The sequence below is a fragment of the Populus nigra genome, chromosome 17, assembly GCF_951802175.1.
Source record: "Populus nigra chromosome 17, ddPopNigr1.1, whole genome shotgun sequence".
In the NCBI taxonomy this organism is placed as follows: domain Eukaryota; kingdom Viridiplantae; phylum Streptophyta; class Magnoliopsida; order Malpighiales; family Salicaceae; genus Populus; species Populus nigra.
The window spans coordinates 8,107,395-8,133,436 of record NC_084868.1 but is presented as its reverse complement, the minus strand read 5'-3'; the positions used below and the strand labels follow the sequence as shown (position 1 = coordinate 8,133,436).

Below are 26,042 nucleotides of genomic sequence, written 5' to 3'. Positions count from 1 at the left end.
AAAATAAAGTAACGTTGCAGGGAAAGCATATCTAGGTGTAATGGTTAGAAATTATATAGCCTGGCCTGACTCTGAATCAATGATCTAGATCTTATGTGATTAAAGCATGTGTGGAATGCACCCTTGCATAACACTACTAGAAAATCGATAAATACAAATGGAAATATCGAGAGAATATTTTCATTGGTAAATTGCCGACGGATGTTACCGACAAAAATATTCCCTCGGTATTTACCGAGGGAATTATAGTGGGAAAAAAATAATTAAAACAAAGCAAAAAAAACGATGATGTGCCATTTTTACCAATGAAATTACCGACAGAATAAATTTCATTGGTAAAATCCGTTGGTAAATTCATTAGTATATTGTGAACATTGTTCATGTCAATTACAAAGAGAATCAACAACAGAAAATTCCGTCAGTATTTTCCAGAGAGCTTTGAAACTGTTCATTTTTCAATTGCACTGTTAATTACTGTTCTTTACAGACAAAATCACCGACAGATTGAAAAGTCGTTGGTGTTATTTGGCGGTTTTCTGAAAAATTTTGATTAAATTAAAATTTTAAATCAAATATTACAAACGGAATCAACGACGGATTGAAAAGTTGTCGGTGATATTTGACAATTTCTGAAATTTTTTGATTAAATTGAAAATTTAAATTAAATATTACAGACAGAATATATCACTGACGAAATGATTAAAAATATTAACATTTAATAACCCGTCAGTAAAACCGTTGGTAAAACGTCCCAATATAAAGCTTAGAATCCCTAATTTCACAACAGACAGGGCTCCTTTCTTCTTCTTCTTTTTCTTTCTCATATGTAAAAAACATCAATATCCATTTCTTTCTCTTCTTTTCTCTCTTCAACTCCTTCTCTTCTCTTCCATGCTCAGGTATGTATTCTTCTCCTTTCTTTTTTCTTATTAGCTTTTTTTTAATTAATATACTTTACGATTTTTTTCTCTTCTTAGCTTCACTTGCATGTTGCAACCACATTAAGGTGAGATTTTTTTTCATGTTTTTTTTCACTATATTTGTTTTTTTATTTTATTTTTAATTGTTTTTGTTCTTAATAATTGAATGAATATTGTTGTACGATTTTTTTCATATGATTTTTTTTTCTTTTTTCCGAGCGTTTTAAGTATTATAGACTGTTGATTTATATTAATTTAATTATTTTATAATTTCAAAAAATGGATTTTTTAATATTTTTAAATAATTACCGATGGAATTACATACGGTATTTTTTTGAAGGAAATACCGATAAAATAAAACAGATAATTTTTTTTATGCGTTTTTTCTATCAGTAAATCTATCAGTAACAATATTTTTTTATTAGCAACGAATTTACCGGATATTTTTGCTTGAGCGTAGAACAATGTGTTTGGATAGGCCAGTATCGTCGTTTGTTTTTGCTTTAAATCAGTGGCAATGCATCCTTTCTTATCATCTGCTGCTTCCAATGGAGATTATTCATAAAATTGAAGCCACTTTTCTATGCGTTCGGCCTCTTCTTCGCTGAATGGTAAGATTAAGCGTCACGGAAATCAAATATGGAATAAGATTTGCAAGTGGCAGGGTCCCTCGACGAGTTATGGAAACTTTTAATGAGGGGGAAGCATGCAGCTAGCTCGTCAATTATCCCATAAAATTCCCCATAAAATTTTCATGCGTGATTTATTTGATACAAGAATATTAATCTTCACAGGAGATCATCCATGCATAGCTGCTGCCTCGCCCAAATTATAAATTCCAAGACAGGTTACAGGCAGTACTGTTCCTTTCTCGTGGACTCCGAGCTAGACCAGCATCGGTGCTACTAATATTTTTAAAACATGTATTTAATTTGTTGAAGGTTTTTTAATTCATGGAAGAATATTTACAGCTGTAGATAACTCAAAAATCGTTAGGAAACTCATTTAGTTTAAGAGATAAATAAAATCCCCTAATCGGATAATTATTATATTAATTACCAGTTTCTTCAAATTTCAAGTAAGATGTACCAAAAAATATTCGAAATAGGATCCTATTCGCAATAGAATTGTATTTCAAAACGCTACCTTTTGTCTTCCGTTGTTCAACTTGTCTTCTCCTGTAATTTCTATAAATTATCCTCAACAGTTTCTTGTCTTCCCTCAAGTTTTACTTGACAAATTCTTGCATCTCTTGTGTCTAAGATCTTTTGCTCTATATTTTGCGTAATAGATGGAGAATAATTTTTCACTTCTAAGAGAACAAAAAATCATAGCAGATGATGAAGAGTTGCTTAAGCTCTCGCTCTCTACTGGATCTAGGTCACAGCCATTATCGCAATCATCATCACAACTAATGTTAGGTCAACCACCGACGCTTCCAATATCGCAGTTGTTTCCACCAGTGAAACCGCCTCCACCACCGCCACACATTCTCCATATGCAGACCCCTGCTAACCCATCTCATCAAGAAGCTGTCATTGGGCAACTGCATTCTCACATCCGCAAGTCTCCCTCTAAGATTTTAAGGGAAGGAAAAAGTGACACCATACCGGCACCGTATCCATGGGCTACTACTAGACGTGCCGCAGTACATAGCCTTGAATATCTGCTAGCCAACGGACTAACCATTATTTCCGGTCAAATGCAGTGCAAAAAATGCGATAGACAGTATGAAATTGAATATGATTTGCAACAGAAATTCATGGAAGTCGCATCTTTTATTTCTGCAAACAAGGACACCATGCATGATCGAGCGCCATCAGTTTGGCTGAACCCAACCCTTCCTGATTGCAGTTTCTGTGATAAAAGAAACTGCTTGAAGCCAATTATCTCCAAGAAGAGGTCCATTAATTGGTTATTTTTGCTGTTGGGGCAAATGCTTGGGTGCTGCCAGCTAAAGGCGTTGAAATATTTTTGCAAACACACCATGAATCATAGAACAGGTGCTAAAGATCGAGTTCTTTATCTTACTTACGTAGATCTTTGTAACCAGTTAGATAGATCGTTTGATATGAAGTTTTCTACGTAGGGAATTACCATTGGACCTTCTCCGCAACCACTGGATGGAGAAGCCTTATTAGTTTTTTCTTTAGATTTGCGTTTTAGCTTTATTTAATGAATCCTTGCTTGCAACATTGTTATAGCTACTAAGATGGCTAGCAATTTTCTTTCTATCTATACAGTTTGATGATGCGAAAGCGACTAGCTTGTTGTTTGTTTACGAGTTGCATTAATTAGCACCTTAATTACTTGAAAGTGTTTTCATCAATGGAAAATTCTAGGTCATTGTTGAAGGAAGGGAAGGGATAATTTCACTATTTAGTAGTATAACGAGGTGAACAAGTTCTTTTTTCCTTAAAAATTGTTTTTTATTTATTTATATATTTTCATCCTCATGTCGCCACATTAACAACCATCACACCACTAGTATCATCCTCCACTGCAATAAAAGCAACCATTATTTATCATTATACAAAAATTAACCATCAATTTCATCGTTTCTTCTTTATCATCAAATCCTTTAATATTATCATCATTATCATTAAATCCACCTCTTTCACCAATCATTATCTCTATAACCACTCAAATATATAATGAAAATATTTTTTTGTCATTAATTCATTAGACACTTTTCACTACCAATGTATTGTATAATACCAACTGAATATTTTGTTAGTACTTAAACATTGATTATATTGAAATAAAACTTTATTGATAGAATCATGAAGAGTAACTGATCGTCGGAAAACATATCATCAGTGATTTATATTTTGTCAATCATTCTATTAGTAATATAATTATTTATGGATTTATAAATGAAAAAAGAACACCAAACAAAAAAATTTATCGGCATTATTCCTTCGGTAATTTCATTGAGAAATATGACATATTACTAACAAAATAAACTGTTGGTAACTTCATCGGTAATCAAATGCATATAACCAATGAAATTAAACCATCGTAGATTTACATCTAAAAATCGCAAGTCTTGTAATTTTTTGAGCTCTATGGAACTTTCCAATAAACTTATTTCGCCACTAAATTCATATGTAATTATTAGTAGCAAAGTCCTGTAATTTTTTCTAACTCTCTGAAACTTTTCGAGGGATTAGTTTGTCGATCATTATGTTTGTGATTAAAATTTCATCGATAATTCTGTCAATATTGTATTTAATATTTTTAAAAAATAAAATAAACAAAAGAAGAAAAAATATATAAAAGAATAAAACTAAAATATAAAACCAAAATTTTATTATTAATTTAAAAATATTATTGAATATAATTTATCTAGCGGACAAAAGCTGAAGGAGAAGGAGGAGGTAGACGCGAATCTTTGTCAAAATCAAATGGGCGATGAGATAGACCACATATACCAGTGAAGGTTGACAACGACTACTCAAGAACATTTACTTTATCCTTTAAGTCGTCGTCTCAGATCTAAATTGGGTTATCTCAACACTAAGTCAAGTTGTTTGAGCATGAACTTGTCCTTGTATAATCATCTGGACAATAGAATATTGTTACCTTGAACCCGATTATAAGGAACCAATGATCGCTACACTACGACATGTCTGCATATCCTTGATCGTAATGTTTAAGATATTGTAAATCTTATTTCTATCGAGTCCATCGGACGATCCAGCCTCCAACTATAAATCAAGACCGAGTTCTAGATGGATAGAAAGATCATCCCCGTATCTCTTCTAGAATTGGGTGTTATATGTTTCCTGGGAAAAAAAAAACAACTCAACAAATTTCTTTTAAAAAATAATAACTTAAGAAAAAAATTGTTGAAATCTAACTTACCTTGAACTTTTGAGCTCAGTTATCCACGAGCTATTGCACATGTTTCCAACAGTCCTCATTTTGCATGTGAATTTCAACAAAAAGCTCTATTGATCTTGGATCGCATCCAAAAACCTTAGCTTGTAAAAGGAATCTACTATTATTTAAACATTTTCATATAATACAATATTTAAAAAAATATATGTAATAAAACAGAGTCTTATCATCCATTTTGCATATGAAATGAATGGAATGGATTCACTGGTGTGCATGTTAATTGAACCATGAATCTCTTTGTTTCGGTTCTCCACACCAAATTGTGACCACCGCTAGAAATGCTTAGACATCACATATTGGAATAAGCATCCCATATAGCCTCTAAGATGTGTGGAGGTCTAAAATCCCTCCACATGGCCACCTCTTCCCACCTTCTTTTTTTATATATATTTCTTTGATTTTTTTTATGCCTTATAACATAAATCATGCAACTGGTACATAAATAAATTATCAGTTAAGATAATGAAAAATAAAATTTGAACATTAAAAAAAATCACATTTTTAATTCAGTCTTAACTAATAACGCTGTGATTTTCCCACATCCTCCTCCCAGTAAAAGTTTTCCTTGCACGTTAATTTTATAAAATAATTAGTTTATTATAATTAATAGATTGATGGAATTCAATAATATATATATATATATATATATATATATATATATATATATACACACACACACTAACTTTGAACTTTTTGAACCAAACATTAATCATAGGCTTCCATTTAGGATTTTCAGAAACCTAACTTTACTGAAACAAGGGCACTTTCATCTACACTTTTATCGTAGATGTTATCATGCGAGTACCCTCCACATTTTTAAACCTGAAATTTTATTTGTTCATTGAAATTAATTATTCAAAAACTATCCATTGTTATTTATTTTTTAATCATGAATGAAAGAAAAACAAACTTATATGATGTGGTCGGGCTTCCACAGAGTAAAAAAACTTCCTAGTGTATACATCATGCTTAGAAGGGACAACCTCTCTATACGGCAGTCTTGCACTCGAAAAGCATGTGTTAAGAGAGGGTTCCTGGTCATAGTTTGCTCCTAACGACTCATGATCATTAGACATATTGCTAGAAAAACCAGTAGCGCTCCTATTCGTATTACTCACTAATGACCTTCTCTTCATCATCTAAACAAATGAAAGCATGAAAAAGGTAATAACATTATCATTATATTCTATTTAAAAAAAAAAATTGGCAGCACCTCCCCTGTATATAAGACTACCTAAAATTTTATTACCTGCAAATACGCATCAATGAATAAAACCATAAACCAATTGATTTTATTTATGACTAATATTTTAAAAAGAAAACCATAAAATTTGATTGTCGCTCTTCATTTTCTCATTTTATGCTCTATATTCATCCCAACGAACTAAGTGACTCGCATTTTGAAACTAACCATATTTTTTTCAAACCATGTTATCTAACCTAAAACTAATCAATATTCACCCATTTTTTACTTTTTCAAACACATTCATGCACAAACCTTAATTGCCTAAATTTAGAAGTAACTCAAAACAAATATAATGTCATGGAAGGATAACTCTCAAATTATCCATTACTAAATGGCACAAAATTAAAGAACAAATTTAAAGAAACAACACCAATAATAGATATAACAGTTGAACACTTGTTTGAATTAAAGATCTAGATTTAGAAATCAAGCCATCATTTATTATGAATTGTTACAAAAACAACAAAAAGAAACTTAGATTCATTTCCCCAACTTAAAAAGTCTTAACTTGTTTTTAAATTGGAATATCTAAAAAAAAAAAGAAGAAAAAAATACTTCAAAGCTATTATTGTAATTCATAGGCCAAACATTTGTTAGGCCTAAACTTTGGTTATCCTAAAGATAAGAAGGAGTCTTAAAATAGTTGTGGACTTGTGGTTGACTACAAAGTTAGCATTTTTAACCCAACAATTTTTTCTTAAACCAGCAAACTAAACACAGTAAGAAAGTAACAATCAATAAAAACAAGAGGAACACACTAAAAATAAGAGGAACACATTGAAACAAAAGGACTCTATGATATTGCATTTCAATCATCTCTTCTAACTTCTCATAATAATCAACTTCAAACTCATTAAAAGTTGATCCCTTAACATGAAATTCATTATTATAGGTCTTTCTACCTTGACCATACTCTTCAGTATGAAAGACATATCTATTGACAAAATATTTGTTATAACACTTGACCTTTTTTTCAGGACTCAAACATAGTAAATTCAAACTACCACTAATATTTTTTTCCAATTGATAAACCTAGTATAGGATTACAACCATTAATAATTAAAGAGAAATGTGTAATGAAATTAAGTATTACGAGAGATAAAAATTATTAAGCAGTGCTTATATATGTTCTAAACCACGTGGTAAATTGTTCATCTTGTAATTGAAAAATTTAAGATTCAGCTAAATGTGCATTTTGAGATAGTAAAAAGTGACGATATTACGTACAATCTATTAGTTTTTGAGAGTATAAAAGAAGAATTGTTTAAAAATGTCTTTTAATATTATACTTATTAAATAAAAGGTCTCAATTCATCGCATTTAAATATTACATAATTATATGCATGTCTAAATTTAATTTATGTCAAATATCTTTCCTTCGCTATAATTTTTTAGTAAATGTCATCAATTATTGGAAAATATTGACAAATTCTCATTTGAAAGCACTTCCACACCGCCATCATGTTTTGGAACGTGGTTAATTCTTGTTCTCAAGTATGACTTAAAATAGTACGAGACAAATGTTAAAATCTCTTCAACAATATAAGCCTCACATATCAATGTCTCAACATGCACTTTGTTTTTAACTGTTTTTTTAAGGTTGAACACATATCTTCATAGAATTAAATGAATGCCTTAAAATTTTATTTAAAAAATAGAAATTTAATTATGATGTAAGTATAATCCTTAACCTCTTAAATGGATACATCCATCTATACTGAGAGGGTCTTTAACTTTTGCCTCAAATAGTAAATGTATAAGTAGATACTCTATCGAGTTAAAGAAGGATGGAGGGAATATCATCTCAAGTTTGTAAATTATCTAGATGATATTTTTTTCAAGCTTCTTTATGTATTAGGTATGGAATTTGTTAGAGAATATATCTCTAAAAAAATATCTAATCTCTGTGAGTGTATTCCATATCCCATTAATCGATAAATCCTAGAAAGCAAGTGGAATTAGTGTTTATATAAACATGTGGCAGTCATATGAATCTTTATTCCATACAATATGTCATCCTCTAAATTCATCAATCTAAATATGTTCGAAGCATATCCACCAGGAAAACACAGATTCTTAAGCCATTGGTATACAAGTAACTGTGCATTCTAGTTTAAGATGAAATTGGCTTGGGGTTTTGTATCCCGTGATCCATCATAAACTAACTCCATAGTTTTATGGTGAAAAAACAAAGGTATATCCATTATAGCCTTCAAGTTGTTCTTTGTCTTCCCTTTTACGTCCATCATTACATTAAAAATATTTTCAAACACGTTCTTTTTTATATATCTAACATCCAGATTGAGACGGAGAAGATTAGTCTTCTAATAAAAAAGCTCCAAAAAAATATTATGTGTTCCCCAATTATAGGTCACACCAAAACCAAGAAACTCCTGCTTATCAGATTGAAACTAAACACAATGCTCTCATACTGCGGGACTACATCATATAATTTTTCACCCAATGGTACCAACAATATAAGATCTCTTTCAAATCTACCTATAAAGAAGTCCTTTCCATTCTTTCAGTACTTGTGATCGGTTGTCAAGAACTTCCGGTGACAGTTAAAAAAAATGATTTACCACTATTTGTTAAAGTAAAGGCATTATTGTGATACTCACAGACTAGGTGTTGGAGTGGTCGGATTTGTGATGATTAGATCTTAATTTGTGACAAAATAAAGAGGACGAGGGTGTTATGTGTTGTTTTCTACATAATAAAAAGAAAGAACAAGAACAAGAAATGAGAGAGAGGGAGATGAGGAGTCGTCTATTATGTTATAACTTAAGTATTGCTATTAGGTATTAGAGACTTTATATTTCATTGGTAATTTTATTTGTAATAATGACATGCTATTTTTCTATTTTTTATTATTTGATTTCCAACTCTAATTCCCTCGGTATTCATTAACATAAAATTTTTGTCAGTGAATACCGACAGGAAATAGCGATGTCATGATTTGTTGATAAATATCACTATAATTTACTTATGGTATTGTTTTCAATAATATTTCTATTTGTATTTCACAATTTTCTAGTAGTGTTTATCAAATCATTATCAACCACTGAAATTATCACTATTTATTGATAAAAACACAATCACTACTAATTAATATTACCATACACCATTATAGCTATTACATTCATGTCAATACTGCTACATTATCATTACTGTTATCATCGATCATTCCCACGTAATTGCTACAGTATCATTGTTTCAGCACTGCAAATAAATTATGTGACATTATTATTTTTTATATTTTAACTAATAATATCATATCATATTTTTAAAATTAAATTAAGTTCATATAAGAATGATTTTTTTCTTCATATGTGTTTATTAATAAAAAAAAGTTTTACAAAACTACACATAATAAATATTGGTTATTTTTTTCATGTCACGTGACATTTGATGGTAAATAAGTAAAGTATTTTTTAACTTACTTATCATTATCAATAAATATAAAATTTTATTAAATTATGTTTGATTAGTGTTTTAGGTTAGAAGAGACAGAAACATATTTCATTGAAGAAATTAAAATAAATATATTCTAAAACCAGTTTTGCAGTGGATCTCTATTTAAAAAAGAACATGAAAGATATATCTATCTAGTGTTGTAATATATTATTATTTTATGTCTAAAATATCTATTTAAATAAATAATTATAGTGTTTTCGTTTTTTTAACAAAATATTTTATTTGAATTAATCATGTCTCCCCGACCCCACTAATATCTGCTTATAGACTTTGTCTGGATTCTTGCTAAATTTACCCATAAGACATGAAAATCTATCTCATGGTTTTTCTTCACTTCTTTCCTTCGTTTTTTTTTTTTTTGTTTTTTTTTTTTGTCTCTCCCCATCTCCCCATCTCACCACAATACCCTTCACGTCCGATTATCAACAAATATATATCAAGTCTTCTCTTTGCCTCTCTCCTTCTCCATCACCCCTTCTCCGTCATTCATTATTCTGGCCATGTTTATCTTTGAGAAACATCATTTGTAGTTGTGCTTGTACTCTTGTTTTGCAAATCTTGGAATCTCAACTAGGTATCAAGTATTTCTTCTTGAGATCGTAGTTTACTATTAAAACTCTTTGCTTTTGTTTCTATAAAAGAAAAAACCTATATGGGTTTTGGCCTCTCTTTTTTGCCTTTGCTTTGTTTATCAGACTCAAAGTGATGGGTTACATGTACGTTAAAGTTGCTAATGAGGTTTGTTTAACATAAGGTTAGTTTCATTTAGCTTTTCTATTTTTTTGGACATGGAGATTGTTTTGCGGAGGCATGGTAAAAGCTTGGGTGAGCTATAGCTCAAGTTAAGATTTTATTAATATTTTTTGATTAATTTTATGTAAATAAAATTCATAATTTTTGATTGAGTTATCAAAAAAATTCTGAAACTTTATGTGAAGTTTTCTAATATGATGTTTTATCTTGGGTTAAAATTTCAGAATTTTTGGATAAATTCAAAATTTTGATAAAAAAAACATAATTTAACCAGTTTTACGAGGAATGTTAAAATATATTGAATAAAATCTGGTTAAAATTTTAGGATGAACGGAGCTTGGCAGTGTTAACAAAAAAAAAAAAGATCGTCAAATAAAAACAAAATGACTCATTAAGAGTAAAATAGTTATTTGCCATTAAAAAATAAAAAAAATTAGTTCTTCTTTCCTTTTATATGTTGCTGACTAAGCAGAAACATAATAGGCAAAGAAAGAAAAGAAAATGCGAGAGAGAAAGAGAGAAAAGTAAGGGGAAAATATAAAAAAAATCCAAAAAAAAAATTAAAAAAAGTGAGAGAATAACCTTTTAAACTTACAAAGTCTAACCTATAAAACACTAATCTAAAGAAGAATCAAGTGAAGGAATGAGAAATTGAGAAAGGAGAAAATTTAATTACTTTGTTTTTCAGTTGACATGAGATTGTTATTTTATCCTGGTTGAGGAGTTGTTACAATATCGATTCAGATTTGATTATAGATGAATTATATTTCACAAAACATCGAAAGATGTATCTTTAATAGTGGGTTTATTTTTACTTTCACTTTAATTTTATGTACTTTTAATTTTATTTTTTAATATTTTGGGTAGTGTATTTGAATTCTGTTAACTTCAAAAATTCATATACATAAGTTAATAATTAATTTTAAAAAAAAATTATATATTTATTTAATAGTTCAAGACATGAAAAATTCTGTTCAAGACACGATGCTCCAAGGGAGGGAGGGAGGGACTGGGAGTGTAGGATTTTCAACGAAAAGGAGAGGGGCTATGTAAGTGGTGGAGGAGCCATCGGAGACCGAAGAGTCTGTGGCTGGTTTTGCCGGAAAAAGGTCCATCATGTCACTGGCCCGCTGCTAGCAGAAGCTTAAGTGATTAGCTCATGGAGAGAGAAAATGAGGTTTTTTTTTTTTTGATTTATTACAGCTTTTTGTTGGATCATTAATGGTCACATGGAAGTTACTCCATTAGAGCGTCAAGTGGTTTTTCTTACTGTAGCAGTAGAGCGACTAGACAAATGTCCTTTTTGGTTTGGCAGCACTACTCATAAATATCACACAGTCACTTAATCCTCTCAAAGCAAATCCCACAATATAGCTCAATCATTGTTGGATGCATGAATTCATTTGTGTAAATGAATATCTCCAGTAGCATATATATATATATATATATATATATATATATATATATGTATGTATGTATGTATGTATTGGTTGGTGTGTGCGCAAGTGGGCATCGCCCCATGCCCTTTGCTGGCGCATGCACCACCGTGAAAAATGTTAACACCGCCGTACAAAATTCGAAGGAGTTGTTCAATGCACCTTGCCACTCTCGTCAGCTGGTTGGACGCGTGGTACCATATAAGCGACGATTTAGCATCAGGAACATGTTTTTTCTTTCTTTTTTTTTTATTTTCTCTCCTCGATAAAAACACTGAGCATTGCAAAACAACACAGAAATCTAGTTATTTGCTTATTGAATTAAAACAGGTTATAATTTTTTTTATTGCAATGAATTGGGTCTTGAATTTTTTTTTGTAGAATTTGCTTTTAATTCTATTCATTGATTTTTTTATTTTTATATCAAGTTTGGTTTTTATTTTTTAATTGTTATTTATATTTTTTCTTATTATTTTCTTGATTGAAATTGTTTTCAATTTCATCTCTTATGATTTTATTTTATTTTATTTTTGTATCAAATTTAATCTCTTTTCTTTTCAAATCTATATTTTTTTTCTTTTTGTTTGTTTAATTTAATTTTTTTAATTTTATCCCTAATTATTTTGTTTGGTTGAAAATTTGACATTATTATTTTTTCAGGCTTGCCTTATATGCTATTATTCGGCCTCATGATTGTATCACGAGTTTTGAAGATTAGATAAGTTGGCTTCGTTCTTTTTAAGATTCTTTTAAAAATTTAATTTCTTTTAATTTTATCGTTTAACGTTGAGTTTATTGAAAATCGATATGTTTTATTTTTTTTTAACTTTTTTTTATATGGAGTTATCATGAAGTCATGTCTAAAGTCATAGATTCAGTAGGTTCAAAAGGTTGACTCTAACTTTTTTATGATTTGTTTTTCAATTTTACCCCTCGATATTAGGTTAGTTTAAGAATTAAGTTTTATAATTTTATTTAATTTGCTTTTCATAAGGTTATTCTAGTGTCACGACTAAGTTATAGATTTGTTGTGATGGCTTAAATGGACTCGAGTTAATTTATTTTTGTTTTTTTTAAATTATTTTCTTTTCGATTTTCTCATTCGACATGTTAATTTTTACTTTATTAATAAATAAGATAATTAAGACGTTTTAAGAACGTAGTAAAGATGTATTTTTATAATATTAGCAAAAATTTATTTTTTATATTGAATCATTGTTGATTTTTTTCATTGTTTCTTGTTTTTTAATCATATTATTAAATTAATTAAATTTATTAAACTTTTCTGAGATAATAACTAAAATTTTAGATTTTTTTTTATTTTTTAAAGAACATTTACATCATCTTAATATTTGTTTTATATTGAAACAAAAATAAATCGGCCACGGCGTGGCGCGTCGCCTATATAGTGTGTGTGTGTATTCTGAGACAACTTTCAGTGAATATCACTGGGAAGCGTAACGTCCTTGCAATAGAAACAAAATCATGGGAAACTGGATTTAAAAATGGGCCACTGCTTTATGAGCGTAGCTAAAAAGTCTTTAATTTATTCCAACATTGCCTAATTTAAAAACTGCACTCCTTCTTTCGACCACACAGGAACAAATTAGGTCCCAGATTGTTAGTCGAGAAGTGAACCAGATGACCACTCCTAATCTGATCCTTACTAACTTCTAAGAGACAAAGATTCGGGTCCAGCCACTCATGCTAAGCCTGCATTTACACTAAATTAAGCACCTAATCACACTTAATTAGCTTAGATTAATCGCCCAATATTAAGTGTATATTATTTCTTGTTCACTTCTCTGTGTTAATTTGAGCCAGCAGGAGGGGTCGTAGACGTCCATAATTGAGCACTTTTGATCTTTGACACACTCGCCAGGACGCGTAATGGGGTCACATCCCCTACAACAGTCACCTTCTTCGCTGCAAAGTCTATGTTGAAAGATGTCACACCTGCGGGTACACAGACCAATGCTTTAGATCAATTCATTTGAGTAACTTAGGACAAAAGATTCACTATTAGCATCATTATTGGCCGATGTTGGCATTCTAACAGCCATAATTAATCTTGGAATCCAGCTAAAAGCATGAAAGTTGAATTGACTGAATGAAAGACACAATCCTTGGCTGGTTTTTGATTCATCAGCAGATGACCTCATATAGAATTTGTTTGAAACAGGTTACTTTTGATAAGTTATGTCAAATTAATGACGCCTCTCTCTCTCTCTCTCTCTCTCTCTCTCCATTTCTTTAATTAGTTTTGCCAAATACGTAAATGAAAACGAAGGTGTATTTGGAAGAAGACAGGATATAGAGACTTGGAACACTTCCTGGGTAATAATAACGTTTGAAAGAGAGAGCGAGAGAGACAAGGGTGAGATAAAGTTGGATGGCATAAAGTCGTGTTACATGTTCATACCTTCCATTCTGGACAGATGTTTCCTCACTTTTCCCTCGCAACCTTTGCAGTGTAATGATACTCTCAAAACCACTACCTGAAATCAGAATATAAGTAATTACACCGACGAATTTGACTGTAAATCCTTGGAACCATAAATATGAAGAATTGCACTACTTGCTGATCTTAGTAACTAAAACATCTCAACCAAAGTTAAGTGCAAACCTGATTCGGACTTGAAGATGAAGATGGTCTCGAAGCGGCAGATTCCTCTTTACTTAAAGCTTGAGTACTCATGTTGGGTTCAACAGGAACTAGCTGTGCTGAAACTGGATCATAGTCTGGTATCCCATCAACGAAAGCTGCGTCACCCAAAAGATTTCTAGACGAGCCAGGAGAGGCAATAATAGAACCCCCAGGCTTAGCCCAGCTCTTTCTAACAATATCTTTTGGAACATTAAGAGAAGCAGCACTCTTCTTATCATCATCATCAATATCAGCTGACTTAAAAGAGATTTTCTTGTTCTTTTGATCATTTGGTTTGGGTTTTGGTTTTGTAGAGTTCGACTTCTTGTTGCTGTTTTGATCACTGGCTTTATTCTTTGAAGTGCTTTTTTGGCTCTTGTGAAGTAGCTGATAAGGGACGGGGTTGATGGGTGGTGGTTGAGAAGTACAAGGAACTAAAGGGAGAGTTCTTGAGATTCTTTTTTGGTCTCTGATGACGGGGTTGCAGCGATCAATGGTTGGGCCACCGGGCTGAATGGTGGAGGAGGAGGAAGAAGGCCGATCCATGCTCATGCGTATTGCTGTTGAAGCTTGAGATGCACAAAACATATCTATTTTCTTCATCTTCGGAAGTTGACAAGAGTGTGACCTTGCTAGCTAGAAATTTAGAGAATCTGCATTTCAGAGAGAGCGATAGAAAGAGTGAGAGAGTGAGAAGAACTTCTTAAAGAAGGTTGTTCGTTATGCCTTCAATTATGCTTGAACAACTTGAACAATTTGGATTAGAGAGGAAGAGTACTGAATGAAGAATATCACAATTTCACTACGGGATTTATTATCTAATAAAGAAGTACGGATCAAGTGGAGAAGTTTCTACGCTTGCAACTCGATCTTAACCAGTTGCCACAGCACGAAGTGTCTAATGATTGGTATGTGATGAGTTTTTATATTTTTTTGGTTGATGAAGATGAGATCTCTTAATCAAGCAGGAAATGCTTACAGAAAGTTGAAAGTTCAACCCATAACATCTTGAGTAGAGAAAAATGATTCATGCAGCAGATACAGATCACAGCCACTACTAGTAAGTTTGGAAATGGTCCATGACAGACATGCTTGTGCCTCCAGTAGTTTTGACATTGACATAAAGGGCCCACGGCACAGCCATACGAGCTAGAGTCCAAGCCTAACGGCATTATAGGACTGCATTAATTTGCTAGATAATTAACCCCATTGTAATTGTAAACTGTAAAAGGCACGAAGAAAATTGCACATGGGCTGCTGCTGCTGCTGCTGCTGCCGCTGCCGCTGCTGCCGCTGCTGCTGCTGCCGCTGCCGCTGCAGCATTTCTTTTACTTGGAGGACAACCGGAAAACAGTGATCTTTAATGGATGAAAATGAGATGCAACCACCTCTTTTCCCAGATTTTAATGGGTGAAAATGATATGAACTGGGCGATTTTCTCTTTTTAGTAAAATATATCAAGTTCGACAATGTTATGTACAATTTCCTCCCACAAAATCATCCTTCTTGGTTACTGTGTTAGACGCAGAGTAATTTTAACAAGAATTCAAAGTTAACAAGAGGATTAACAAGGCCAGATGATTTCCAATCCATTATTCTTTAATCTCAGAAGAATCTTGTCTGTAAAATCATATGGAGCCCACTGAAATCTCTAAGCTTAGATTAGCAAAGATCTCAGAGGAAATTTCCATAAAATACATTGTCTTGAATGTAATATTATGGCTTAAACAAGACAATTTTAGGGGTGTAAATTAATGTATGGCCTACAGTTTTAATGGTTAATTAATAAATAGTTGGGCAAGAAGTTGTCTATGAATTCAATATTCGAGAAGGAACAGCACAAGGGTCGAATGGGACAGGGCAACGGTAGACAGCAACAGCTAATGACTTGGGCTGGCCTATAATTATATCGAAGGAATATTTTCTTGAAAAAAAAATGTGGGGGGGGGGGGGGGGGGGGGGGGTGGGGGTGGTGTGGTGTTTGTATCTACAAGAACTTGATGTTGATGGTCCATGGACAATTTTAGGTCATTGTTTAAGCACGAGACCTTGGGATTATAGGTTTCGTGCCTCCCAAGGACTTGTTAGTGTTAACCTTGGGATCGCATTTATTTACCCCTCCCTCCCTCTACTACAAGCAAGCCTACAAGATCCTTAAGTCCAAGCCAATTTCCATAATCAAAGGCCCAAGTTGATAGAATTTCGAAGTGGTCCAAAAAGCAAAATAAATCTAAAGAAGATATATAAGCATAAAAACAGCTGAAATTTGTAAATGGGCTGATGTTTGACATGTTAGTTCTACAAAATTATTAAACTCGGTCTAGAACATGACTCCAAATAAAACTTGGTTTATGGATTTGCAAATCAACTATAGGTTGGCGAATCACCCTAGATGTATCTTAAAAGATTGAAATGTCCTTTTCATTAAAAAAAAAAAAACCTTTGAATTTATCATGGTTGGACTTCACTCGGGTTTAGTTGGGTCAAATAAATTTTAGATTGATTTACTAATCTCCTCAAGTATGACCGCGTCAACTGAATTAGACTAAATCAACTTTTGAAACTCTTCATAAAACTTGACCTAAAGGAGGCTCCTCATTCACTGGTCAACAATACTCACACGATGTCCTCAATAATAATGCAACGCAAACATGTTTAATAAAAGAGAAGCATATAATGATTATTATTTAGGATGGGAATTGTGTCTCTCCAATTCAAATATATGAAAACATGGAGCATATCAGTGACTTTAAGGATGATAGAGGTGTTCTTGTGGCTGATTATGATGGCTTGAATATGCAAGAGGAGATGAATCCGGATAGTGAGCTTGGTGGTATCTTCGATAGATGAATCCTACCATATATTACTTTAAAAGATAGAAGATCAACATGTAAGTCATATATACCTTTGAAGAAGGCATTGTATAAGGTTATGTCAACTGAGAAGTGGAGGGTTACTATAAATTTGAACTCTATTTAATTGGAAGTTAATAATCCTTGTCGCACGTATACAGTGTCGCAGCGATCATCTTTCCAAATTGAGGTATTCGGGTGAGGGTGGAAAGAATAAGAAATTCTTGTCTTTTATCAAGTAAAAAGATTTAGAGTCGCTACCTAGTATTTTGATCACTAGAAACCCTAACTAATCTTTAGAATCTAGATAAAGAGACTAGTTGTGTATAGAAAGGATAATATTACTCCTAGTACACCCTATCTAAAGTAAAATGTATTATTTATTTGTTTATTTATCTATTTACTAAGGTATTGTTGTGTTTTTCTAATCGTTGATTTATCTATTGATCAAAGTAAGTCCATCTCCGTTAAGTGGACCATAGCTTTATAGGTCGAGCCTATCCATTCTAAAATGTGATGTTTGAGAGCCTCACTAGATAGTCATGCTAGTTCGAGATTACATTGGAGAGCTATAGATAGAAAATATATGTCAAAGATACAATATTTTTATTTGAGAAATAAACTTACATTTTTATCGAGGATATGCATCATAAGGTGTTCTGAGTTTCTAGTACAAAGAAGACTTTCTCCTTCCATGTCCTAAAGGTGGTAAGCGTTTGTCTTGACTATCCTAATAACTTTGAATGAGTCACCCCATTTTAGGTGTAGTAAACCTTTAGGATACACCAAGCACACATGGGCTAGTTCTTCCTAATTCTTCCTTAAGCTTTCATTTTCACTATGAGAATAATTCTGCTTGGAATGTCCTTTATATTGATTGTCTTTATAAAAATGAAAAAGTTCATGTCGTAACACACTTGCCTTCTCCATTCATATATAATTTTTCAATATTTGTTTCTCATTTAACAAGCTTTTGTTTGGCAAGACGTAAAGCTTTCTCCACAAAATGTGGTCTTTTACTCTACTTACCTAGGCATCTAAAGTTATTAACTCAAGTAACTCTTCCACCATGAATATCTCCTTATTAAACCTTTTTAAGTATGCCCACGTGGACTCACCCTCTAGCTAGGTAACATTTAATAGCTTCATTGATCTTCTCTTAGCAGGTATATTGGTGCTAAAACATGCCACTAGTTTGGTGTAGAGGCCATTGAAATCTCTAATAGAGAATGGCTAAATTATTGTACTAGGTGTGGACAAACCCTATGAAGGTTACGGAAAGGATCATACACATCACACTATTATTCTGGGTAACCAGTTCCAAGCTATTACGCATGATTTGCACATGCTCCCTTAAGTTAGCAAGACCATCATAGTTGACCAAGCTTATTTTTATGGAAATATAGTCCTGAGAAATTTGAGTGTTCAATACTTATTTGGACAAGGGAGAACCCCTCACTTGATGATGGCTACAAAAATTCTCCTAGATATGCTCAAATATAGGTTGTCTCTTGATCATTTATATGTTAGGCTTTAGAGAGCTCGGGGAGTCTTGGTATGGAATGATGAGATCGGTAAATGGTGTCCATCCTATGGTTGTTAGGGGGAACACATCTAGAGTTCCCACTCTACCCGAGGGTATTATGATGGCTTGAGCAACTCCTAAAGCGACTTAATGAGCATTGAGGTAAAATACTCTCCTAGAGGTCATTCTGTCCAAACTCCTTATGGTAGTGTTATTATCTATAAGTGCTGGAAGCGGCTAGTGGAAATGGAGTTAGGGCGTTATGTTGCTAAAGGTGCTATGACTTTATTGGGTGGCAAGGCTTACTTGTTTCCCTTGGGTTGCCAACACGGCCTAGGTGAGGAGCTGTACTTGATTAATAAGTTATTGGATGTCTGGCTAAGTAGAAATGCTCGCTTTAACAAGTAAATCTGTCATGCGTCCCGACCTGGGTGTGTCTTGGTTATCTGCTATGAAATGGTTTGGAAATGTCAAAAATAAGTTTTAGAAAGAAAATGGTGACTTTTTTTATCAGTTTTCCATAGACGACGCTAATTGATGATTTTTCAAAATCCAAAGTGCATGAGAATAAAGCTTATGTGGTTAGATAATAGGTTAATCACTTAATTTTTGCAATATGATATTTTCTCATTTGCCAAGATGGGTGGTAGCTTAGTGTGGGAAGCCAAGTACTTGCAAAAGATCTCTTTTAGTAGATGTACGGACTCACAGATGTTTAAGTAAGTATTTTTATAGAGAGAGTGCAACAATATTTTAGAGAGAGACTCTAAAAATATATATGTAAATATATAGATACTAGACAGATTGTCTTCTTTTTATCTTGGTGATTCATGAGGTATTTATAGCTCATAAATATTGTTTTCTTATTATTATTGAGTAGAGAAACTAAAGAGTAATTTTATCCTTATAAATTAATATTGTTAGTTAAGAGTTGTATTCACTCAAATGTATTAATGAGATGGAGAGATGTAACCATAAGAGGATTGTTGTACAACTAATGGTGTAAAGGACATAGGATTCATAATAAAATGTATTTGGTAGGTAAAAAATATTGAGGAACTTACATGGGTTCCCAAAAAATCAAGCTCAAAGTTTTGGGTTTGGATTATGCGGTTGGGCTTGATTGGCGCCCAAAATAAACCCAAACACACTGCTTAGGCCAATAGGTTCCAGGCTTTAGCGACATGTTGGGTGATTGGGCCCTAACACATTTCTTGAGCATATGTTCTCTTTTTTTTTCCCTTCAAAAATATTTAGGCTCGTTAAATTTGGTTCGGGTCAACAAAAAAATATTTGTGAAACTACTTATAAATCATGATACATCACATGGAATATTAATATATCTAAAATTATTTGTAGGTTAATCTCAGTTAAACTTGAAAAAAAATCCAATAATAAAAATTTAAATCATATTAATAAAAAATTGTTTCTTCTCTTTCAAAATATATATTTATAATAAAGACTCTTCTTCACTTTAAAAGCCTTTATATATAAAGGTTTTTGTTGATTTATTAAAAAATAAAAAGAAAGTATTTTTAAAATTATTTTCCTTTTATTTCCTTTTATGTGGTTATTCAATTTTCTTCATGTAGAAAGAAAGTCAGTTAGTTTATTGAAAATCATCTAGACTTAATATTGAAATGCATTAGTTATATTCATCTCATTTTGTTATATTATGTAATTTGTACAGTATTATTTAATTTATTTAATTCATTAATATTTTTTCATTGACATGCTAGTTTAATCTCTTATGTTGCTTTATAAGCATGTCTAATTTATTCTTCGTGGTTCACGAATTTGCTGTTTGATCTTTTTTTTTTATTTTTATATATAAATTGTTAACACATTAAAAATTAGAACAAAAGCTCCACGTAGCTTAAATAAAACACCTTTCACTCCATTTAAAGACTATCACCTTATTAAATAATTAATTCAAGATTTGATTAATTTATTTATATTAATAAATGCATTGACTTCAATTAAATAAATTCAACTTTATTTAACTTTGGAAAAATAAATTAAACTTTCTTTGATATAAATTTTACAAAAACAGAGGGCTTGTGTAGCAATATTCAGGGCCTGCACCATATCTAGACTGGCTCAGAAAGAGAGCAGCAGTTTCACATGAGGAGAGAAGGCCCAGTTATGACACGATATGTATTCCTTCATCGCTATGTTTTCCACACCAAAACTTCAGAATTTTTTTTAATACAAGCTAAGACACGGTATTTAAAACATTGCAAGGGAAAAACTACACTGATATTTTGATTTTGTGCTAATAAGTACCAGGAACGACGAACACGTATATCTTCCAGCTGAAGTGGCACCTTGCTATAAATTCCATGCAAACATGGATTACGGAAGACAGCCACTAAATGAATCAAGATATTGACAAGGTCTTGACACTATACATCGTAGTTCTGCCGATCATTTTATTTAAAGCCCTTTCCCTTCATCTCCATTCAAAATGCGATTCCGGAAATCATTCACCATGAGAGGCAATCCTTCTCTCAAAGAAATTCTTGGCTCCCAATTCAGCAGCTCCTTCGCTTTGCTTATATCAGGTTTCCTCTTATGTGGATCATCAGCAGTGTTGGGTTTGAATTCTATTGTTGCACTTGAATCAATGGTCTCCTTAACAACCTTCATAATACGGTGGAAAAATTAAGTGCCAACATCAACTAGGAGTTTCCATCTTTCACTATCTCTATCTCTATCTCCCCATGCACACACACTTGGGAGCAAGCAATTCTAAACTAATAGCCTTGTTTTGAATCTCACCAAGATAAGGTGATTGAGGCACTCGGAAAAGGAATCTGTGTCTATTTAAAAATAAGAAAACTATAAAATTTGAAGGAAGACAAACCTCTGCAAGCTCAAGCATAGTGAACTCTCCTGGGTTGCCAAGGTTGAAAGGTCCCACATGCTCGCCTTCCATTAGAGCCACCAGCCCATCAACCTGTCAATGGAAAAGGCTTTTAACATACTTTATCATGTTAACCTTCTAAAACCTAAACAGGAATCCTAAAACATATTTAATGTTCAAGATATTCTCTGCATTTGCAATTATTCTCTATTCAGTTCTTTAAAAAAATAGAATTCATCAATTCTAGCACCTTCTTTTCCAAAGCCTTATGCAACCACTTCCCTGATTAGTGGCCATGAATTGCAACTACAAATGTGTTTTGAGTAGTTTGCATTGAGATAAAGGATCTCAAAGGCCATACAGCTTTCATGAAATTTTAGATGCTGGCAGTAAAATGGAAATGTGGATAATAAAGTCATACCAGGTCAGAAACATATTGGAAGCTCCTAGTTTGTTTCCCATCCCCATAAACAGTCATTGGCTGTTTGCGAATGACCTGCAAACATTGCTCAACTAGTTAAAAAAACTTATAGAAAGCAAAACTTTATTTAGATATTCCAAAATTCAAATGGCAGTCTATTGCCGACATCACTGCCTGAAAAAGGAGAATAATACCTGAGCAACGAAATTACTGACAACACGTCCATCATCCAAACACATGCGAGGCCCATATGTATTAAATATGCGAGCAATACGCACCTGCAAATGGAAAGAGCCATCATTAGCCCATTTCCCGCCAGTTAACTAAGCACGTATATGCAAGAGCAGCCATTGCAGGATAGAAAAATAGGCAACACAGACAACACAAAAAGGCTGATATCATATCAACACAGATGACATAAGGCTTTAAAGTGTTGCATTCCCAGTATCAAATAATTGGAGAAATTCACCAGTTGTTATGAGAAAAAAATGGGTACAAGCTTCTTTTGAACCCAAGCTGCTGCAACAGAGGAGACAATGAATGGTATATATCGCTGCAACTATTCATCATTTTCTATAAACTAAATTCATTTATTTCAATAGTAGCTATTTTCACCAAAGACCTGGGCCAATCCAACCCATCCTTTACTGCCCACACAAAGGCTATGGGTAGTTCATCAAGTTTACTAGTCTTCAAGTTAAACAACATATTTCTATAAGCAAATTTCATTTATTTCAATCGGTAATGATATTAACTTAAAACCAGGCTTATATCACCCATCCCTTTTCTACATGTGGCAAAGCCCAGGAGCAGCTGATCAAGCCAACTAATCTTTGAAGAAGTGAAGATAAATGTCAAGCTTTGAGGACTTTGCATAAAATAGAAATGGGTGAAACTTGGACCAATAGTTTAACAGTGCCAAAAGGAAGGGTGGTGTTGTCAGTTTCCAGTTTCATGCAACCATTTAAACATTGTAGGATGTGGACATCAGGCACACCACGTCAAATTAAATTGATAACATTTTGAACAAGCAAATTCAAGTGGATAAGAAGAAAATCCCCCCTGCCCTGCCCCATCCCTTCAACCTACCCAAACAAATCAACAATTATAAAGGAAGTAACACAGATGGACTGGTAGAATGCTGAAACTGTCAGAAGAAAGGATACCATTATGCCTGACAACTCCATGAAAAATTAATTACTTTTATTCATTCACATTGTATTCCAATATTTTTCCGAAGACAAGTGACCAATCTAAGCAGTGTTGAGTGCATTTTTGAAGTAACTATAGCAGATACTTTTGGAAAGACATTAGATTCATGTTGAACATTTGCAGTTATTTCCAGAAGAACAATGAATAAAATCATGCCTGAAAACCATGTTCTTTCCAACATTAAAATAGCAGACCATTATATTGCTTTCTACACAAGTACATTACGTGATTTCTTTCAAATGAAAACACTTCCATGAAACATAATGAGCCAAATCGAATTATTTAGGCCCTCAAAGAAGTCAAAGCCATGCAACAAATCAAGGAATTGGCTTGTTGATTGCAGGCCATTCTCAAATACTGTACGCTCAAAAGGAGAGACTAATCAATAATAAACTCTATTTTACCAGATATACAAGGTAGCTCCAACTCAGTTCACACTTTATTGTCTACAGAATTGATTGTCTAGAACACACATGCATCAACTTATTGAATATACAAATAAAAGCTTAACATTTAATGACTGCCATTTCAACAACAACCAGTAATTTTTGACGGTGCATGATCCTGTAGAATTGCATTCATCATCTGAAAGGAGCAGATCTATTGAGAAGCCCCGAGTAAAACCACTGATATACAAACAACATCATGCAAATTTTATACAGCCAAAGATCCTAATAACAAAATAAGCGTGTCATTATAGCTTGCACCTTGCAGTCTAGTAATATATCAAACACAATTACCTCGACATCTGCACCTCGGTGATAATCCATGGCTAGTGTTTCTGCCGTCCGTTTTCCTTCATCATAGCAACTCCTCTCACCTAACGAATTCCAAAGCACACCCTATCAATAAAAACAGTACGTTGTTGCATTAATGAAACAAACAGATGTTTCTAACTAGCATCTGACCTATTGGATTCACATTTCCCCAATATGTCTCCTTCTGCGGATGCTCAAGCGGATCTCCATAAACCTCACTCGTACTGGTTAGCAAAAACCTCGCCCCTACCCTCTTCGCCAAACCCAACATATTAAGCGTGCCCATCACATTAGTCTTGTAAGCAAACAATTCACAGTCAAGGATCCAAGAATTCCAAAACAAAAACACACGAATCACACACACATAATTAACATTAATGACAATTAAGAAAGCGTAACAACTTCATAAAAAGGATATAATAGTCTTGACTGGGTTATATTTATAATGAACTGGCGAAGCAGGACAAGCCAAGTGATAGATCTGATCAACTTCTAACAAAATAGGCTCAACGACATCATGTCTAATTAATTCAAACCTCGGATTCCCAAACAAATGAACCAGATTCTCTTTCCTTCCTGTAAAAAAATTATCAATCACAATAACCTCATCACCCCGCGAAATCAATTTATCCACCAAATGACTCCCAACAAATCCAGCCCCACCGGTAACCACGATACGCAAATTCTTCCGGCCGATCCCAGCTGGGACGCGGCCTGGAAACGTCCTCTTAGAGAAAAATCTGGAGGACCCAGAGGAGGAATCTTGGTTGCGATGGTAAATTGAAGAGGAGAGAGAAGAATGGGTGGTTGGATCAGAAGGGTTAAGGCGGGAGAGAGTAGGCTGAAAAATGAAGAAAGTAGAACCAATTAAAATGCCAACAAGAATGAAAAGAAGGCGCTGTTCTTTGAAGAGATAATTAATGGATCTAGGGAGAGATCTGGGGTGTTTAAGCATTTTAGGAGAGTAAGATTGGGAAGTTGGGATTTCTTCGTCTCTCCTGTGATTTACGCTTGTTTGTTTGTGTAATTGTTTCATCATCGTGGGAATTGGGATTTCTTGTTTTCAAAGTTTTGGAGACGGAAGAAGAAGAAGAGAGGACTAGTTGTGTTGGGTTGAAGCATCAGTGGTTTCTTCTTCTATTCTTGGGGAAGCCAAGAGGAGGACCGCCATGTTTTTTATCATGCTGGATGAAATGGAATGTTTGTTTTTCCGTTGATAAAAAGTTTTAACTGTTCTGAGCTAAAAGAACATGCCAAAGGTTCGAATTCTACATAATCTCATTTTTATTATTATACAAGGAAACCTCTTTCACCGTGAAAATAACATGGTTGAAATTTTTTAGTTTTTTTTACTGTAGCGGTAACAAATATGTAATTTTTGAGTTTTTGTTTTATACTTGGTATATTTATTATAATTTTTTATTTTTATTCTGTTGTAACACTTTTCAATTTTTTCTTTATATTTTTTTAAAATATATATATAATTTTTTTATTTTTTACACTTGAAATATTTATTACTCTACATTTAACTTATTTATACTATTCTTTTTGTTTTTATCTTCATTTTTTTGTAATTATTTTTCTTTATACCCATTTTTTAAAAAAAAATTATTATACAAGACTAAAAGGAAAATGTGTTTTATTGTAGCAATTGTAACATTGTTTTATTTTTCTAGTCCGTTAAAAATTAATTTGAGATCTTACACGTTTTGATTCACAGTTATATTTTTTTTTCTCGATGTCAAAACACGTTAATAACACTTACATGTTCATTATTTTGTGTAAGAAAAAAAATTATTCAAATTACAGCGAGGTGATTTAAATAGAACCATTAATAAAAAAAATTATTTATTACCACAAATAATTTTTAATTTATTTAATGACAAGCATATTTAAAAAAAGTCATTAAAAAAGCTTGCATGTTGATTTTTTTGCTAAAAAAATTATTTAACCCGCACTGTAGGGCAAGTCAAATAGCTAGTACATACACTAAAAGAAACCCTATTTCACTGTAAAAAATGGTTGA

The 26,042-nt window shown here is 32.7% G+C and overlaps 3 protein-coding genes across 3 annotated transcripts; 1 reads left to right on the top strand and 2 right to left on the bottom strand.

Moving 5' to 3' along the window:
* The first annotated feature begins 2,211 nt into the window (after positions 1–2,211).
* LOC133677550 (uncharacterized) lies at positions 2,212–3,009 on the top strand. Its single transcript, XM_062099630.1, has one exon. The coding sequence runs from the start codon at positions 2,212–2,214 to the stop codon at positions 3,007–3,009; it is 798 nt and encodes a 265-aa protein (XP_061955614.1).
* Positions 3,010–13,233: 10,224 nt separating this feature from the next.
* On the bottom strand, positions 13,234–15,477 carry LOC133677134 (protein SODIUM POTASSIUM ROOT DEFECTIVE 2-like). Its single transcript, XM_062098969.1, has 4 exons — positions 15,362–15,477; positions 14,362–15,035; positions 14,158–14,233; positions 13,234–13,691 (listed from the first exon to the last, which is right to left on the bottom strand). The coding sequence occupies exons 2-4, from the start codon at positions 14,983–14,985 to the stop codon at positions 13,546–13,548; spliced, it is 846 nt and encodes a 281-aa protein (XP_061954953.1). The 5' UTR covers positions 14,986–15,035; positions 15,362–15,477; the 3' UTR covers positions 13,234–13,545.
* A 5,256-nt stretch (positions 15,478–20,733) lies between these two features.
* On the bottom strand, positions 20,734–25,241 carry LOC133677135 (UDP-glucuronic acid decarboxylase 1-like). Its single transcript, XM_062098970.1, is given in 7 exon segments — positions 20,734–21,402; positions 21,626–21,718; positions 22,047–22,121; positions 22,241–22,324; positions 23,999–24,078; positions 24,167–24,311; positions 24,381–25,241. Coding segments are annotated over 7 exon segments (1,359 nt in total). The 5' UTR covers positions 25,056–25,241; the 3' UTR covers positions 20,734–21,195.
* Positions 25,242–26,042: the final 801 nt, after the last annotated feature.